This window comes from Corythoichthys intestinalis, chromosome 21 (genome assembly GCF_030265065.1).
Source record: "Corythoichthys intestinalis isolate RoL2023-P3 chromosome 21, ASM3026506v1, whole genome shotgun sequence".
NCBI lineage: Eukaryota > Metazoa > Chordata > Actinopteri > Syngnathiformes > Syngnathidae > Corythoichthys > Corythoichthys intestinalis.
The window spans coordinates 7,120,889-7,139,346 of NC_080415.1; the positions used below are offsets into that span (position 1 = coordinate 7,120,889).

General features: G+C 43.9%; 2 protein-coding genes across 5 annotated transcripts; both read left to right on the top strand.

The window, feature by feature from the left end:
* Positions 1 to 292: 292 nt before the first annotated feature.
* Positions 293 to 2,328, top strand: LOC130909655 (putative uncharacterized protein DDB_G0271606). Of its 3 annotated transcripts, none has more exons than XM_057826388.1 (4): positions 293 to 394; positions 475 to 534; positions 597 to 727; positions 797 to 2,328. In XM_057826388.1, exons 1-4 carry the CDS (start codon positions 325 to 327, stop codon positions 2,279 to 2,281), a joined length of 1,746 nt encoding a protein of 581 aa, XP_057682371.1. In that variant the 5' UTR covers positions 293 to 324; the 3' UTR covers positions 2,282 to 2,328. The 3 variants fall into 3 exon arrangements, with proteins under 3 accessions (XP_057682371.1, XP_057682372.1, XP_057682370.1); XM_057826389.1 differs by having other exon boundaries at positions 800 to 2,328; XM_057826387.1 differs by having other exon boundaries at positions 294 to 394; positions 597 to 2,328.
* A 787-nt stretch (positions 2,329 to 3,115) lies between these two features.
* LOC130909896 (uncharacterized) lies at positions 3,116 to 14,509 on the top strand. Of its 2 annotated transcripts, none has more exons than XM_057826837.1 (2): positions 3,116 to 13,139; positions 13,226 to 14,509. In XM_057826837.1, exon 1 carries the CDS (start codon positions 3,760 to 3,762, stop codon positions 8,989 to 8,991), a length of 5,232 nt encoding a protein of 1,743 aa, XP_057682820.1. In that variant the 5' UTR covers positions 3,116 to 3,759; the 3' UTR covers positions 8,992 to 13,139; positions 13,226 to 14,509. The 2 variants fall into 2 exon arrangements, with proteins under 2 accessions (XP_057682820.1, XP_057682819.1); XM_057826836.1 differs by having other exon boundaries at positions 3,116 to 9,565; positions 9,675 to 14,509.
* Positions 14,510 to 18,458: the final 3,949 nt, after the last annotated feature.

Sequence of the window (18,458 nt, forward strand, 5' to 3'; positions counted from 1 at the left end):
AGACATTCAATCCATTTGAAGTCGGAAGGATGGCAGTGAATGTTCATTCGCTGACATCCCTACATTTAGGTACTAAAACACTAAAGCTTTATTCCATTTTCTTCCAGTTTGTATCAATTGGAGAATTGATTCAAGACAAGGGCTTTAAAATGATTTTTTAATGCAATAAGTTGAGATCTTTTTTGTGTGCGTATGTGTGTGTGTGTTTTGATAATGTGTTGCTTTGGTAAAGTGGTGACACTGGCACTAATTAAGTCCAATTAGCAAAAGCTGCGGTCACTTGACACTTGCTATAAAATCTCATCTGCTTCACAGTCAGGTTACATGGTCACAGAAGCAATGGCTGCTGCTTGGCTTGTGGTTGCCCTGGTGCATGCCTTCTTGATGGGTAGAGGTGGGAAATGCTCCTTTTTTTCATGCTACTATACCTAACCAAATTTTGCTCAAAACTCAAATGTATTTGTGTGTCTGTAGTGCTTTGTTTTCCAGCTGGTTTGACTAAATGGGATGGATCCAATGCTGGCCTTAAAAAAGGTAAAAATTGTTATTTGCAAATGAAATGTTTGATATTAAGATTGCTTTTGTTTTGTTTTCAGATGGTACTCCTGATGATTCGGTCAAGAAGGCATTGGAACTGCTCCAGTCTTTGGATTTTGTGTTGAAGCAAAGCCACAACATGAGCGCCATGGGCCAGCAGAACGACCACCACCAACAGCAAAGCTATAACGTGAGTGCCATGGGCCAGCAGAATGACGAGCAACAGCAGAAAAGCTATAACGTGAGCGCCATGGGCCAGCAGAACGACCACCACCAACAGCAAAGCTACAACATGAGCGTCATGGGCCAGCAGAATGACGAGCAACAGCAGCAAAGCTACAACACGAGTGCTATGGGCCAGCAGAACTACCACCACCACCAACAGCAAAGCTATAACGTGAGTGCCATGGGCCAGCAGAATGACGAGCAACAGCAGAAAAGCTATAACGTGAGCGCCATGGGCCAGCAGAACTACCACCACCACCACCAACAGCAAAGCTACAACGCGAGTGCTATGGGCCAGCAGAATGACGAACAACGGCAGCAAAGCTACAACACGAGCGCCATGGGCCAACAGAATGACGAGCAACGGCAGCAAAGCTACAACACAAGCGCCATGGGCCAACAGAATGATGAGCAACAGCAGCAAAGCTACAACGTGAGCGCTATGGGCCAGCAGAATGATGAGCAACAGCAGCAAAGCTACAACGTGAGCGCCATGGGCCAGCAGAGCGACAACCACCAACAGCAAAGCTACAACATGAGCGCCATGGGCCAGCAGAGCGACAACCACCAACAGCAAAGCTACAACATGAGCGCCATGGGCCAGCAGAAGGACCACCACCAACAGCAAAGCTACAACACGAGCGCCATGGGCCAGCAGAATGACGAGCAACAGCAGCAAAGCTACAACACGAGCGCCATGGGCCAGCAGAATGACGAGCAACAGCAGCAAAGCTACAACACGAGCGCCATGGGCCAGCAGAATGACGAGCAACAGCAGCAAAGCTACAACACGAGCGCCATGGGCCAGCAGAATGACGAGCAACAGCAGCAAAGCTACAACACGAGCGCCATGGGCCAGCAGAATGACGAGCAACAGCAGCAAAGCTACAACATGAGCGCCATGGGTCAGCAGAATGACGAGCAACAGCAGCAAAGCTACAACATGAGCGCCATGGGTCAGCAGAATGACGAGCAGCAAAGCTACAACATGAGCGCCATGGGTCAGCAGAATGACGAGCAGCAAAGCTACAACACGAGCGCCATGGGTCAGCAGAATGACGAGCAGCAAAGCTACAACACGAGCGCCATGGGCCAGCAGAACGACCACGAGCAACAGCAGCAAAGCTACAACGTGAGCGCTATGGGCCAGCAGAACGACTACCACCACCAACAGCAAAGCTACAACGTGAGCGCCATGGGCCAGCAGAACGACTACCACCACCAACAGCAAAGCTACAACGTGAGCGCCATGGGCCAGCAGAACGACGACAACCACCAACAGCAAAGCTACAACATGAGCGCCATGGGCCAGCAGAATGACGAGCAACGGCAGCAAAGCTACAACGTGAGCGCCATGGGCCAGCAGAATGACGAGCAACGGCAGCAAAGCTACAACGTGAGCACCATGGGCCAGCAGAATGATGACCACGACCAGCAGCAAAGCTACATGAGCGCCATGAGCCAGCAGAATGACGAAATGGATGATGGATTGACCAGTTTTTTGACAGTGAATGTTTAATGTGAATGGGTCGATCTGCAGTGATAAAATAAAACTTTTTAAACTTATGTATTTTCCTTGTGGCTTTCAAATGTGTCTGGGGGGTGTGTATTTAAGCTGATCCTGTAGCTGCATATTTGCAGTTTCGTTTTTCCTGTGAAGGGTTAATGCTGCTTTTGAATTGACTGCCATTGCACCTGAGAGTAATGCAGGACAATGCATTATCAAGGAGCGCCCTGGTTGGTTTCATCTGGCCGCCACTGTTTGGGACATGTTGATGGGAAAACGCCACGAGGCAGGCCCATGTCTAAGCACCAACAAAGGAATCATGGCTTTGAGAACAGCAAATATATACTCTCAAATAATAATCAAAATGCTCTTGGAGTGCAGATTTTCGCCCCTCTGGCATCTCACCCTTGGAAATTAGGCATTTTAATGAATAAAGAATAGATTGGATAGAAGGCCAACACCAATCACCCTTGGTGATTAGGCATTTTGATAAATGTATAATAGGCCAATACCAAGGGGGTCTGTAACATAAGCTTGTTTTAATGTACGAAGCCATGAGTCAATAGCTTGCTTGCACGTACAGGCTGACATGAATTCCGTATATGGGCTTATTTTTATCAGGTTCAGTTCAAAGGTTCAATTTAACCAGTTGGAACCAGTTTGTTGCTTGTTTTTGGAGAAGTAAGCAAACTATGTTGCAATGGGGTGTACCCATTACGAGAAACCGTCATGTGAGTTAAAATAGGCACAACTCCCTGGATGAAATAACATGAACCAACCAATGAGAAAAAGTAATCATGTATTCATGCATATTCATCAGTATGTCTATATAATCAATGTACTCCGTTTTGGGTGTTGTCCCTCCACACTTGATCAGCTGAGGACCCAGACGTCTGTAATTCTTTCACTTGGGAGATTAAATCTACTTCTGCTAATCTGGTCTGATTGATTCCTGGTCTCTTCTGCGACAGAACGAATGCGCAAAATTGTTAGGTACAAGAGGTAAAGGTATGGTATAGATAACTGGATTTATATTAATTGGAGTCAGATAAGGTAAAACAATTGCTGAAAATAGGAATATTCATAACCTAACATCTCCTCCACCTCTCTCAGCGCGCATCTAAAGGTAAGCAGAATACCTGTTACAATTCTAAATTCTGCATTAGTGATTGATTACTTTAAATTTTAAATTTGGTGGAGTAGTTATGCTGATGGATTATGGTGTTGAAGTATTAACAGTCGTTACGGAATAGAGTCTGGGACTCACACGTGTTATTTTGGTCTGGGACCCAATAATAATATAACGCGAACATAGTCAGATATAGGTCAGTGACCTAGTTGCTTCGTCGTGGTGGACAAGGTTACGGTGACGATCGTAGTCAGATAACTGGGGTGTTCTTGAGATCCCCGGGGAGAAGTGAGGCCTCCCTTTGTAGACGTCTTCTTTCTGTAACGGACGAGACCATCAAACATTTTGCCAAAAAAAAAAAATGGGGGATGAATGTGACAGTGCTGTGAATGGTGAGAGGAATGAATGGAATGAGATTGAAAGGATGTATGGTGATTTGGAAGCTCAAATTTTGAGTGGAATTGATAAAAATAAAGTAAAAAAGGAGCAGGAAAAACACCGCTCAGTTTTTGTTAAACTGCGCCAGGATGAATTGTTTAAAGGTTCCACGAAACCGTGGACAATGGAGAAATTGGCTGTGTCACTCCAACAGAAGGAGAGAGATTTGATGGATGAGAAAACTCAATTGAAAGAGGAAAGACAAACCGCCACATGGCGACAGCGTGGTAAATTGGACAAACTCATTTTAGAAAAAGAAAAAGAGAGGCGAAGTGTTCACAACTTCGCTACTGTGGCAACCGCTCTTAATGCATTGCGCCCTAAAGTAAATAATGACGATTATACAGAGGCAAAAGAGAGATGTGGAGCGGTGATGGGAATTTATCCTAACTTGCCTGTCACCACTACTCAACCTAATGCCCCACACATGATTATGCCAATTACCCAACCTCCGCCATATGCGGCGCCAGGCATAATGGCATCTATTGTTCCATTGGGTGGACAGCTGGTTATGGATGTGGAAGGTGAAGGTGACAGGGTTCCCCAGTATGCTGTTAATTTTATTGAACAAGCTGTGAATGTGGAAAGACGTAATCGTGGTGGAGTGACGCCAGGGGTGGCAGGTAACAGTCCTTCGCCTCGGGCGTCGAGTGGAGTCACTGTTACTCCCAAAAGGTTGGGAGGAGAGCATTTGGGTAAAGATAAGGTAAAAGATAAGGCGTTAAAGCAGGTAGATGGAACGTGTGTAAATCAATGTAGAGAAGACGAGAAAGACATGTTGAATTTGGCAATGACTAAGGTTAGAAGAGAACAACAAGAGAGTGTGCAAAAGGACTTGGTAAGCGAAAAGGAATGTGATGAGGAATGTAAAGAGCAGAGAGGACAGGATAGAAGATTGCTGGCTATTGTGAACAATAATGAGTTACAGAGAAGTAGAGAGAGACAGAGTGCTGAGCTTCATGGTGGCTATGATTTAAGGAGTGGTAAAACGGCCCCATTGGGTCAGCGGTATGAATTGCTAGCGTTGAGAGATGTGACTGCAATGATGGATAAAATGCCTCCGTTACATCAAGGAGGAAAAATGTGGTTGTCTAAATTTTTGGCGTTGATGAGTGGACAGACATGTACATTGGGAGATATTAGACAGATGCTGGCTGGCGGCTGTTCATTGGTCCAACTCCAGGCTATTGAGGAAGCAGCGGGAACTACTGATTTGGGGAGGGAGACGCCTCTCCCTCGCGTTGCTGGTCAGTTGTTTGAACAGATTAAGTTGTATTTTCCACAGCCTACTTATTTGGCACCGACTATGTTCCCATATGATGTTAAGATGTCTCCCCCACAACATTATGCAGCATGTGTTGAAAATTGGATTGAGATCACGGGAAAGCATCCCGCCTCGTCCCCTGAGTCAGAAGTTTTGTTCAGAACTGCAATAGTGGATGGCTTACCCGCGGAAGTTAAAAAGCAGTTGAAAAGTGATCCAGATATTTTGGTTTGTGCTGAAGGCAGATTTAAACGTCACTTGTTACATCATTGTCGCATGCATGCGGAGACACAGAGTAAAGTGGATAGTGAGACTGAAGCTTTGTCTAAACAATTGCTTAAACTACAATTGGCTAAGATGTATGGGGAAGCAAAACAGAACAAAACGCAGCAGAAAAGAGAGACACAGATGTTGCAGGGACCGGCTGTGATGGGGAGGGGCCGTGCGCCTTTCCGGGGCAGATGCGGGGGGCGTGGAAGAGGAGCTCCACCCCCGGGGGGAAGGCCCCAATACTCTCCCAGCTCATGTTTCATTTGTGGCGCATACGATCATTGGGCACGGGAATGCCCACAATATCGACAACAAGCCCGCCCTATGGGAGGAGCCCAAAGGCCAGTGCAGCACATGGCACCGCCTCAGGCTCAAGGAACAGCGCCATCTGGTGGCCATCCATGGCAGGCTCAAAGAACAGCACCATCTGGAAGCCTGGAAAGCAATGGCCTGGCAGAGCCCATCTTTCAAGTTACAGTGGCTGGACAAACAATACACATGATGGTGGACACGGGGGCAACCTACTCATCTATTAATACCAACTTACCTCCAGCCGCACTCTCAAAGAAGACCACTACTCTGGTCGGCTTCTCGGGACAACCCCAGACTCTGCCTTTTACCAAACCACTGGACACGACTATCAAGAAAACCGGACAAAGGTTCTGGCATGCCTACATACACTCATTGGGAACTCCCATCAACCTCATGGGACGTGACTTACTGGCTACCTTACAAGCTCAAATCCTGTGCGGACCACAGGGGCAACAAATACGATTCCCAGATGGAAAAATACTACATTGTCAACAATCCTTGGGACAAGACGGACAGTGGTTGATGGCACCATTACCTGCCACATCTGAGACAGCAACAATTTACTGGACTCTCTTAAATCCAGAGACTCCCTTTGGAGGAGGAGTGTACTCGACCTATCTCCTGTGGAAGCCTTGGATTTGCTCACTGGCACCCTACCATCCTCCAGTCGATCCCTTGCATTGTACGTTGTTTTACGACAGGAAGGATGATGATGTGTATAGGGATTTATTTGAGGAAATTGATGGCAAGGAGTGGCAGTTGTCGTCATCATGTATACTGATTGGAAAGGAAGGTGTTGCAGCAGCCACAGATTTGACCCCAGAACAGTTGCCATGGTTTAAGATGGCACAGGATGGCTATCCCCACATTTCGCTGGCTGTGGCCCCCGGGCACGAAGCCAGACAGTTGGGGCCGATGGTTAGGCGTCTTTTGGAGGAAACACAGTGGGTTAAAACAAACATTCCAGACTTGTGGTGGGCTGAAACAGAAAATGCTTATAAAATACAGCAGGTTATGAAGGATGAAGGGAGAGTGGAAATGGTTTTGTTATCCCGCCTCCATGGCAGGGAACTCTTGGACCATGAACAAGCCTCAGCCATGCTCGAAACAATGCCTGACACACTCTGGTCACAGGGACCATTTGATGTTGGCTATTGCCACTCCGTGACCCCAATTAAATTGTCCATAGATGAGACTCAGATTGTAAGGAGACCGCAATACAGGTGGCCGCAGGAAGCTGATCAAGGTATGGAAGACACTTTAAGGGGTTTGTGGGACGCCGGTGTCTTGGAGTTGTCTAGCTCCACGTGGAATACACCTTTGCACCCGGTTAGGAAGGCTGATGGAGTCACATGGAGAATGGTACATGATCTCAGGCCAGTGAATGATGTCACGGTGACACCTGTATTGCCGGTACCAGACTCGCATCGTATCCTAGCCAGTTTGGACCCCACGTATCAATTTTTTACAGTGATAAATTTAGCCAATGCATATTTCTGTCTTCCACTCTCGCCTGATGTCCGCCATGTTTTCGCATTTTCATATGGAGGAGTGAAGTTACAGTACAAGCGGCTACCAGAGGGATTCAAAAACTCACCAGGTATTTTTAACCAGGTGTTGAAGGAACTACTGACACCATGTGTTATGCCGGAAGGCACTGTATTGTTGCAATATGCGGCCGATTTGCTGATTGGTGCTAAGACTGATCACGCTTGTTTGGCGGCAACTGGAACTGTTCTGCGTTGGTTAGGTCAGCTTGGTTTCAAGGTCTCTAAGAAGAAGTTGCAGTGTTGTAGGCAGAAGGTGACTTTTTTGGGAAGAATAGTTTCTCCATCAGGCTTAGCCATGTCACCTGAACACAGAAACTCCATCCTACGCCACCCTCGCCCCAACACGGTCAAGGAAATGTTGTCTTTCCTAGGACTGTGTGGCTATAGCCGCAATTATATTCCCAACTTTGTTGACAAAACGGGAATTTTGCGAGGCCTAGTGAAAGAACAAGGAACTCGAAACTTGAAGTCTCAGCTTGACTGGACCGCGGAGGCAAGCAATGCTTTTGTCTCCTTGGTTCAGGAATTGGCCTATGCAGCAGCATTGGCCACCCCTAACTATACAGTTCCCTTCCATTTAGATGTTTCAATATCTAGGGCTACTGCAAATGGCATTCTCTATCAGAAGGTCAAGAATGGTCGTGCAGTCTTGATGTACTGCAGTGTATCTCTGGATAACATTGAACAAAGACAGCCGGATTGTTCTCGGTACGCTGCCGGATTGGCCAAAATTCTTCAAAAGATAGCGCATGCGGTCATGGGACACCCACTGTATGTACTCACTGACCATGCGGTATTGGCATTTGTTGAGTCAGCAGCTTTCACTCTAACACCACTGAGACAGACCAGGCTTTTGAAAATTTTGACCGCCCCTAACGTCAACTATGTACACACTGGAGTGAACATGACTGACCAGGTTCTGGTCGGCCCACATGAATGTGCACTTATGATCAAGCCACTGGTCAAGATCAGACCGGATCTATATGCGGAGCCCTTGGATCATGGTCGGATTTTGTTCACAGATGGGTGTTGCTGGAGAGACAAGCAGGGTAACCTACACGCTGCCGCTGCAGTGGTGGAATGGCAAGACTGCCACTTCACCACTATTAAAACCCAGCAGATGTCAACTCACCCATCAGCTCAGGCAGCCGAGATACTGGCACTTATTTTGGCCTTGGAATCTGTCCAGTGCGAGGCAGCCACCATCTACTCTGACTCGGCGTATGCAACATCCGCCGCTCACATTGACTTGCTGGGCTGGATGAAAAATGGTTTCGTTACTGCTAAAGGAACCGAGATTGCTCACAAAGATCTGATGGTTCGCCTAAGTGAGGCCATTAAGGCCCCAGCAGAAGTCGCCATTGTAAAGGTACCAGGCCACTCTAAATCAGATACACTTGTGGCCCAAGGCAATAACGCTGTAGACGCGGCTGCTAAGGCGGCGGCTGGATACCATGTTGAACAGGGAATGATGATGTCCCGCGGCCCAATAGAAATTGATGGCAACCCCCCTGATGCGGTTCTGCTTGAACCGCTAGATTTGCCAGCGTTAATTGACCTTCAGAATTCAGCCATCCCTGAGCAAAAATCGGTTTGGCTCACGGCAGGTGCTTTTAAATTGCCTGACAACCTTTGGGTCGGTCCAAATGGCCGACCAGTTCTCCCTGATGGCAAGTTGTTACAGGACACCTTGCTCGAGGCCCACACGCCGTCGCATATTGCCCCGCACTCCATGCTAGCCAAACTTATGATGTGGTGACATCCCAAATTCTCTGATGTCGTGTGGAATTTTGTTACAAATTGCGAAACTTGTCAGACATTTAATGCTAAACCAACATTGAAGCCCAAACCTGGCCTATTCCAACCCGCTCCATGGCCAGGGGCGGAGATTATTATGGACTTTACGGACATGATCACCAGAATTAATGGCAAACGTTACCTACTGGTCATTGTTGACGCCTTCTCGGGGTGGCCGGAGGCCTACCCCTGTGCACATGAGGACTCAGGTGCCGTAATCAAGTCATTGGTAAATCATTACTTACCGACACATGGATTCCCCGCTCTAATTAGATCAGCCAATGGGACTCATTTCAGTAACAAAGCCTTGGCCAAAGTTGAGTCTCTTTTGGGTTTAAAACACCGTTTCGGTTGCGTATATCGACCACAGAGCCAGGGAAAGGTTGAACGTATGAATCGTACTCTCAAAGAAAAATTGGCCAAAATTATGGCCACCACAAAAATGAATTGGCTACAGGCCTTGCCACTTGCGTTACTTTCGGTCCGGCAGACGGTGAGTAAACAAACTGGATTTGCACCTTTCGAGCTTCTAACAGGTAGGTTGATGCCGGGACTGGCATCTTCACTTGTACCGCCACAAGACTTACCTGTGCCTGATTTGTCACATGCATCCTATTGGTCATATCTGAATGCACTTGTCTCCAGTGTTTCTGCACAGGTCGTTGAAAAAGCCAGGTCAGCGGCTCCTGAAGATCTGCCATCTCAAGTCTTGCTCTCTACTTAGGTATATGTGAAAGTCCTGTCAAGAAAATGGTCCGAGCCTCGGTGGAAAGGCCCTTTTAAGGTCGTCGCTCGAACCTCTCACGCTGTCCAATTAGACGATCATCAGAAAAAGTGGTATCATTACTCGCAACTTCGCCCAGCTCCACAGCCTTCGTGAGATATGGGACCGAGTCAGTCTCTTGGGCGGGTGTCCCACCCGCCCAAGAGAGGGAAGGATGTCTCTTGGGGTTCTTTGTTTCTTTTCTCTATGCTAGGTTGCCTGCTGATATGCGTTTTGATGCTTTTGATATGGTCTCTGTCTTTTGTTGATAAGCACATGCTTGCGTCCACGTCCACCGGAGAGGCTCAGGGACATGGACATGCACGAGTCATCATTCAATATAAATGCCACAGTAAGGTTTTGTATGAAGCCGAACACAATTCAACTGATAGCCTGACTAAGACAGAAAATTCCATCTTGCACTTGAAATGTGTTGACCCTAATTGGCTAAGATATATTGAGATTTTTAATTGGCATGAGCAAAATGCATGTCTTTGCATTCTAAACTACAAATGTACTAGGATGCGTTGTTTTCTTACGCATCCCAAACGTTGATACCGGAAGGTAAAACAGGAACATGCGTATATTTGTGTCACGAAGATGGTCAATTCCTCGTTACTAAGTGTTCAGGGTCAGATAGACTAACATACAGAGAAATGTGGTCATTCTATTCCAGATGTTTGGGTAACTACCCCATCTACAATATACCAGACGCCTTACAGTTATTAGCAAAAGCGGAATTTGGCCTTCGAAGTCAGCAGATATATGATGATAGTGTCAACAGTCGTTTGCTTTCACCCCCACCTATACAATTTCCTGTTTGGTACTGTAATGGTAGCCAATGTGCAACATATGATTCACCTGTGCCAGTAGTATATCGCACTCAAGTAGAAGAAAGAATACATAAAAGAAAGAATGTGAAAAGGCAGGGAATATCTCTGTCCAGTTAATTGTAATGCCACTCGAGCCTATCAATTCGGAATTCAGGTTTGTATCCAGTGTTGTTAATCTTACTGAAAAAAAGTAATTAATTATAGTTACAAATTACTTCTCCCAAAAAGTAATTGCGTTAGTGACTCAATTACCTGAATGTAAGAGTAATTCGTTACTTGGCAAAGTAATTGGTGATAATTACTTTTTTTTTTCCCCCTCAAAAAAAAACAAAAAAAACATTGGCCACACTATGTGAAGTTTTTTGTGAAGGTTTTTGGTACAATTGGCCCGAGCCCAATTCTTTACCCTAATTTACCCAATACCCTGAATCAACTGTTAAAAGTTGTTAAAATTGCTCCCATTATTGCATTAGTTCCCTTCTCTCTACTTTCGACATATGAAAGTTTTAAAACTGTTTCATCATTTAAAGATAGATTCAAGTCAAGATTTTGCCGATTTAGAAGTATTTTAGATAAAAAGTTACTTAGGTTCGCTAGGAAGGTTCTCTACAACAGAGCCGTCCTAAAAAGTCTACTGCTTTAAGATGGCGGCTGTCTACTAACGCATTTAGTGCCATGTCTGTCATTTTGCATCTAGTTATATCTATATACAGTACATGTGATATCTACCATGTCTACCATATCTACCATAACGTGCGGGCGTAGTTTGTAGGCTATCGGCTACAACATGTATTATTGGAGCTATCTAGCATCGCGTTTGCTCCTCGTCACAACTTTCTTGCCACCTCCCCACTCCTGCTCTGCTCTGTCTTCTCGGTGAGTCCGTCTCCCTCAGACTTTTCGACCAATATAGTAACGCATAGTAACGCATGCCTTTCCGTCCTCAGTAACGGTAACGGCGTTGCCAAATGAGAAAAGTAATTAATTAGATTACCCACTACTGAAAAAAATAACGCCGTTATATTGTAACACCGTTATTAACAACACTGTTTGTATCCCACCAAACATGACAGTACAAATCACAACACCTTATACAAGCTTGGAGAGCGGACGATTTAAAGGAAAAGACTACAAGGACTCTATTTGGTATCTTTACAAATAATCAATTAGATAGGTCGTGGAAAAATTTGGTATGGGATCCGAAGGATTGGTACAAGTCGTGGGGAACCAATAAAATGGCTCGTCGGCACCAGCAAATGATTACAGGCAAACAAACCTCGGAGGGGGTGGTGCTGTGGATAAGCACTTCTAAAAATGTAGAATGGGGAAACACGCAAGGTAAATGTTGGGGTTTTCAACTTAATATTTATGCATGGTCGTATCCTTACTTTCAGCTAGCCATATGCCTAGGGTTAAACAACTCACAAGAAATTCTGCTCAGTCCATTTACAAACCCTGGTGTGATAACACAGGTCATTCAGGAAATTGATGATTGGTTTAGGGTAACCACAGGCGTCACCAGCATTAATAATAATTGGCTCCTCATGGTAGAGGACGCTGCTAAAAGTGTACACTCGGATTGTATGGTATGTTTAGGTGCAAGACCTCTTTTAAAAATAGTCACGGCATCAATATCTGTGGATTGCACGTTACTAGTGTTGACCCAAACGAAGTTAACCGGTAGTTGCACTCCATACGACAAAGCTTTTCCTATAGTAGGACCTGCAAAACATAAGCTCCTATTTGACAGTCAAATTGCTCGACAGAATTTTACATGCTTTACATTGAACGGTACAGGTAAAAGTATTGGTTCCATAAATTATGAGTGGTGTCAGCATAATTTGTCTATGACTAGCACCAGCCCAGTGTCCCGAGCGGATCTCTGGATCTGGTGTGGCCAAAACCAATTGTATGACCGATTGCCCAATAATGCATCGGGAGTCTGTTCATTGGTAACCTTAATTATGCCAGTAACAGTTGTCCCTATAGATGTCCAGTCGCCCGCACAGAACTGGGGCGAGTCATTGTGGAACCTCTACACAGATCCCGTAGAAGTGAATCTCCACTATGGATGCTGGAGAAGGATTCCACCTACATTGATGCCATTGGCGCTCCACGAGGAGTACCGGATGAGTATAAAATAGTAAACTCAATTGCTGCAGGTTTTTCTAGCAATAAAAATGTAGATTGTCTAAATTATATACATTACAATGTCCAACGTTTAGGCAATTAAATGCATGAGTCATTATCTGCTGTACATGAGCAATTATCGGCTACTTTATTAATGGCCTTCCAAAACAGAATTGCATTAGATATAGTCCTAGCCAAAGAAGGAGGAGTCTGCGGAAAAGTTGGGAGATTCTTGTTGTACTTTCATACCCAATAACGCTGCCCTGAACGGCAGGTTGACAAAGGCATTAGAGGGATTAAGCACAATGAATAATAAAATGAAAGAGCACTCCGGAGTGGACTCAAGCATCTGGGACTGGACAAAGGCATTTGGCAACTGGAAAGGTTTGATCACGTCAGCTCTAATCTCTATTGCTATTTTTACTACTATCATGGTTCTTTGTGGATGTTGTTGTATTCCATGTCTCCAGTCCCTGGCCACACACCTGATCAAGACAACCCTGGGACCAGTATCACCAGGAGGCCAATACGCCTTGGTCCCACTCCAGGATAAAGCTGGGGGCCAAGATGATAGGTTGCTTACCGCCGCTATGTAATCTCTGCTATGTGTTTTAGGTGGTGACCTCACAAGTGAGGTCAAGAGAGGGAATGAAGGGTTAATGCTGCTTATTTGCTGCTTTTGAATTGACTGCCATTGCACCTGAGAGTAATGAAGGACAATGCATTATCAAGGCGCACCCTGGTTGGTTTCATCTGGGCGCCACTGTGTTTGGGACATGTTGACGGGAAAACACCACGAGGCAGGCCCATGTCTAAGCTCCAACGAAGGAATCATGGACATTAATGGACAATGGACAAGACTGGTGACTCACGGCAAAATGCCGACAACATCATAATCCTGCCGGCACAATCCTACCTGTTTGGGACTGGGCCGGATGCCGAGGATCCAGAAGAAAAGAAAAGAGCGCATATTTTTTATTATGTGCTGTGCTGTGTTATCATATATCAATGAGTAGTTGTCTGATTATTGTGTAAATTGTTTGGAGATGACCAGGCCAGGAGGCTATCGTTCCAAGCGGAAGGTAAGAGGGGAATTTTTCCTGGCTTTGAGAACAACAAATATATACTCCCAAATAATAATCAAAATGCTCTTGGAGTGCAGGTTTTCGCCCCTCTCTGGCACCTCACCCTTGGAAATTAGGCATTTTAATTAATGAATAAAGAATAAAGATTGGATAGAAGGCCAACACCAATCACCCTTGGTGATTAGGCATTTTGATAAATGAATAATAGGCCAATACCAAGGGGGTCTGTAACATAAGCTTAAGTTTTAATGTACGAAGCCATGAGTGAATAGCTTGCTTGCACGTACAGGCTGACATGAATTCCGTATATGGGCTTATTTTTGTCAAAGGTTCAGTTCGAAGGTTCAGTTTAACCAGTTGGAACCAGTTTGTTGCTTGTTTTGGAGAAGTGTTTCGAAGAAGTAAGCAAACTATGTTGCAATGTGCTGTACCCAGTACGAGAAACCATCATGTGAGTTAAAGAATATAGGCACAACGCCCTGGATGAAATAAGGAAGAACATGAACCAACCAATGAGAAAAAGTAATGATCATGTATTCATGCATATTCATCAGTATGTCTATATAATCAATGTACTCCGTTTTGGGTGTTGTCCCTCCGCACTTGATCAGCTGAGGACCCATACGTCTGTAATTCTTTCACTTTGGAGATTAAATCTACTTCTGCTAATCTGGTCTGATTGATTCCTGGTCTCTTCTGTACGAGAGGTAAAGGTATGGTATAGATAATTGGATTCATATTAATTGGAGTCAGATAAGGTAAAACAATTGCTGAAAATAGGTAGGAATATTCGTAACCTGACACCTGGAAGTATACTGCTCAATTGCTCTTATATATATATATATATATATTTTTTTTTGTTTTGTTTTTGTTTTTTTTTTGCTGCAGCATAACTGGGGTTTTGAACTGGGAGGTAAATGTATAATGTAAGCAGTCGCAATAGTTGGGCACCTGGTCGATACTGTAATGTTTAGCAGAGTGTAGCATAGTCACCCTTGCAGCCTGTTCCATGTGTCTGATGTAGTGTATCACAAAAGTGAGTACATCCCTCACATTCCTGCAGATATATCTTTTCATGGGACAACACTGACAAAATGACAATAAAAAGCAGTCTGTGTGCAGCTTATATAATTTATTTTCCCCTCAAAATAACTAAAAATATAACCCTTAATATCTAAACCCATGGCAACAAAACTGAGTACACCCCTTAGTAAATATGTACATCCCTAAATGTCAATTGAGTGCTGCTTGTCATTTTCCCTCCAAAATGTCATGTGACTCATTACAGGAGTGCTGTCAGCATTGCTGCAGAGATTGAAGAGGTGGGGGGGTCAGCCTGTTAGTGCTCAGACCATACGCTGCACTCTACATCACATTGGTGTGCATGGCTGTCACCCCAGGAGGAAGCCTCTTCTGAAGACGGTACACAAGAAAGCCCGCCCGTCTCATCAGACCGTAGGACATGGTTCCAGTAATCCATGTGCATTGTTGACATGTCTTCAGCAAACTGTATGAGTACCGTCTTCAGAGGCTTCCTCCTGGAGCCAATTACAGCTAATGTTGAAATTCCCCCCCCCCCGGCCAAGGCGCACTGGAACAGCGACAGCCGAACAAAGTGCCGCTCTGCCGATGCCGCGCGTTCTCTTCTTATTTTATTTTATTTTATTTGGGCGGCTTAGGTTCGTGCGTGGATGGGACGCCCGCTATCAACTTTGTTGTCCGGGCTGGCTTGTACTTGTTTTAGGACAAAGCGCTTTGTCCTTGGAGTTTGCTGGGAGAGCTGATCGCAAGAGTTGGTGCGTCAATCTTGTTCGTGACGCACGCGTTGGGCTTCTGTGATAAGATGGCATTGTGTATCTCTTCTATTTCTTCTCATTAAACTATGGTGTGCTATTTATTTTATATTAGTAGTGCAGTCCTACCGTAGATATGAAAATGATACTATTTTCTGATAAATTATATTACGTGTGTTAGAGTAATGCAAACAGTTAGACGGGGCCTACGAGAACCTGTACCATTCTTTCTCATCTCCCCCTCATTAGCCCGGATAAGGTGATTCACTTTACTGTGTCAAAGGGCATGTAGTGGAGTCTGCTTAAACAATAGTTAGGGAATGTGTTAGACTAATGCAAACAATTATATGGTGTGTGCGATGACGGTATCTTTTCCCTTCACTAACTATTGGCAGTAGTACACCCTGAATCAATTGCCAGCCAATCACAGGGCACAAGGAGACGAACAACATTTCGCGCACACACTCATACCTTGAGACAATTTAGAGTGCATGTGCCATGCATGTTTTTGGGGTATGGGCATAAGCGTAGTTTAAGGGGGGTGCAGGGGGTCCAGGCCCCTCCGGTGGCCGAATAGTGTCATTGCATGTAATTGACTTTCCTATATATATAAAAGTTGAAAAGACATAAACAACAAAAATGAATGAAATGAACAAAAAAAGATATGGCGGAAAACACAGACAAGACTGGAAAAGCAGTTTCTGCTCTTGAACTCCTCTTTAAAAGAAACTGCTATATTTTAAGCCAAAACAACTGTTTTGTTTGATAGAACAATATGTCTATATGCTGCCATAGCAGATTCATGGTGCATTAAGCCCCCGAACTATTTTTAATTTGTCCGTTTTACCCTGAAAACCCCCTTTTACAGACGTAGCGCAACCACTTTTGTTTCAACCCAGCCATAAAACGAAGGTAATTAATTATGTTTATTATTCAAAATGTCTGTCGTTTTTAGCTTAGAATCATTAATGTCTCATTTCGTTTTAAAAAAAAAAAAAGACTTTGAAAAATTATTCATTCATATATTTCAAACTTTTAAACAAATCATGTTTAAATGATTGATTAAATTGAAAAAAATGGCGTCTGTAACAAAGTCACGCATATCTACCCCATAACTATCACTTAATTGTATTTTTTTTGTTACTGTCGCATTTTCTCCGATATGTTAGATGATAAATAATCGATCCACACAAAGAAAAGTGAAAAAAGACGTTTAAAATGGTAAATATATGAATAAAAAAATCTCGACCACTCCTTGATGTCTGCAATTTCTGCATCGCGACTCTTGTTATATTACCATGTTTCACCCATAAAATCCCCCCAAAAATCCAGCTGTGGCCATTCACAGCTGTCTCTTGGCACTCAGTGATACATGCAACATGGAGTTTTTGGATCGAAACAAGGTAAGTACGCGAAAATATCTCGTTAAAGTCATGGCGTCTGTAATTCTGCTCTCACCTTGCTCTCACCTCCAGATAGGGTTTGCTGTTTGTTTGTTTTTTTAAATGCCCTCCTGTTCCAATTTTTCTTCCCCCAGAAAATTGAGATTTTATAAGTTTCCAATGATGTATCACACATGCATATCGAACAATTTTGAAAGTTGGCCAAATTGGGGGTTTCAGAGCGGAACTTCAAGTCACCTGAGTGTTTTCCGCCATATTTTTATGATTTTTCGAACAGATCATGTGACGAGCACCTTAGACGGTCATTTGCTTTGCCTATTATTAAAAAAAAAAAAAAAAAAATTAGGAGAGGTCAATTTTATTTTTCAAATGATTTTTTTGGGGGGGGGAAATATTTTTTTTTGACGGAGGCAACTTTTTTTGTGAATTGAATGAGTTAGACACAAATGTCACACAAAAAGAATTGCTAAAATCAAAGAAAACATTTTTAATGAAAATTAAGTGTTCCAATGCAAATATTTGCGTCTCAAATATTTTTTCACATTCAAAAACTTTTTTTCTATGATTGAAATTTTTCTTTTTTTTTTTTTTATTGAAGTGATTTTTTTGGGGGGGAAACATATATTTTTTGTTTGAAGCAACTTATTTTTTGATTGAACAATAAAGACACACATGTCCTAGCCAAACTGTGGCCCAAACGCAAAACAACATTACTTCAATCAAAAAAGTTACTTCGACCCAAAAAAATTTACTTTAATCAAAAAAAAAAAGAAAAAAAAAAGAAAATTAGCTTTCAAATGCATTTTTTTGAGATTCAAATTTATTTTTGCATTCAAACATGAATTGAAGTGACTTTTTTATTGAAAATATATATTTTGGTTGTACTTTTTTCTTTTCTTTTTTTGATAGAAGCAACTTTTTTTGGGATCGAATAATGAAGACACAAATCTACCTCCATATTGCTTCGCCCAGGTGATACAATTTTTGACTGGGGTAACTACATTGGCACGACACCGGCGGGCGTACCATATTCAATGGATGACGATCTTGGCGAAAAGTATAACTGTCCTAAGCAGCCTGATTTAGAATTCCCCTCAAGAATGATGGGAAACAAAAAACGCTCATTTTCAACTTATTATTATAAATATTCTTGAAAGTTAATTTTATTGCTGACACTGCATTTTAGGGTCATCAACATGTTGTGCCCCCCCTGCCCCAAAAGTCAAACTCCACCTATGGGTATGGCGGTGGGGACCAGAGTACCCAGAGTGAACCCACGCAAGCACGGGGAGAATATGCAAACTCCACACAGAAAGGACGGAGCTCGGGATTGAACCCTTGATCCCAGAACTGTGAGGCGGACGTGCTAACCACCCGGTAATTGTAATTACAGTGATCCCTCACTATATCGCGCTTCAAACT

Excerpts from the sequence above, each read along its gene's own strand:
- LOC130909655 (XM_057826387.1), top strand. The coding sequence starts at position 325 with ATGGTCACAGAAGCAATGGCTGCTGCTTGGCTTGTGGTTGCCCTGGTG. Across the intron at positions 395-474 it reads TGCCTTCTTGATGGGTAGAG|TGCTTTGTTTTCCAGCTGGT; the intron begins GTGGGAAATGCT and ends GTGTGTCTGTAG. Across the intron at positions 535-596 it reads CAATGCTGGCCTTAAAAAAG|ATGGTACTCCTGATGATTCG; the intron begins GTAAAAATTGTT and ends TTTTGTTTTCAG.
- LOC130909896 (XM_057826837.1), top strand. The coding sequence starts at position 3,760 with ATGGGGGATGAATGTGACAGTGCTGTGAATGGTGAGAGGAATGAATGG.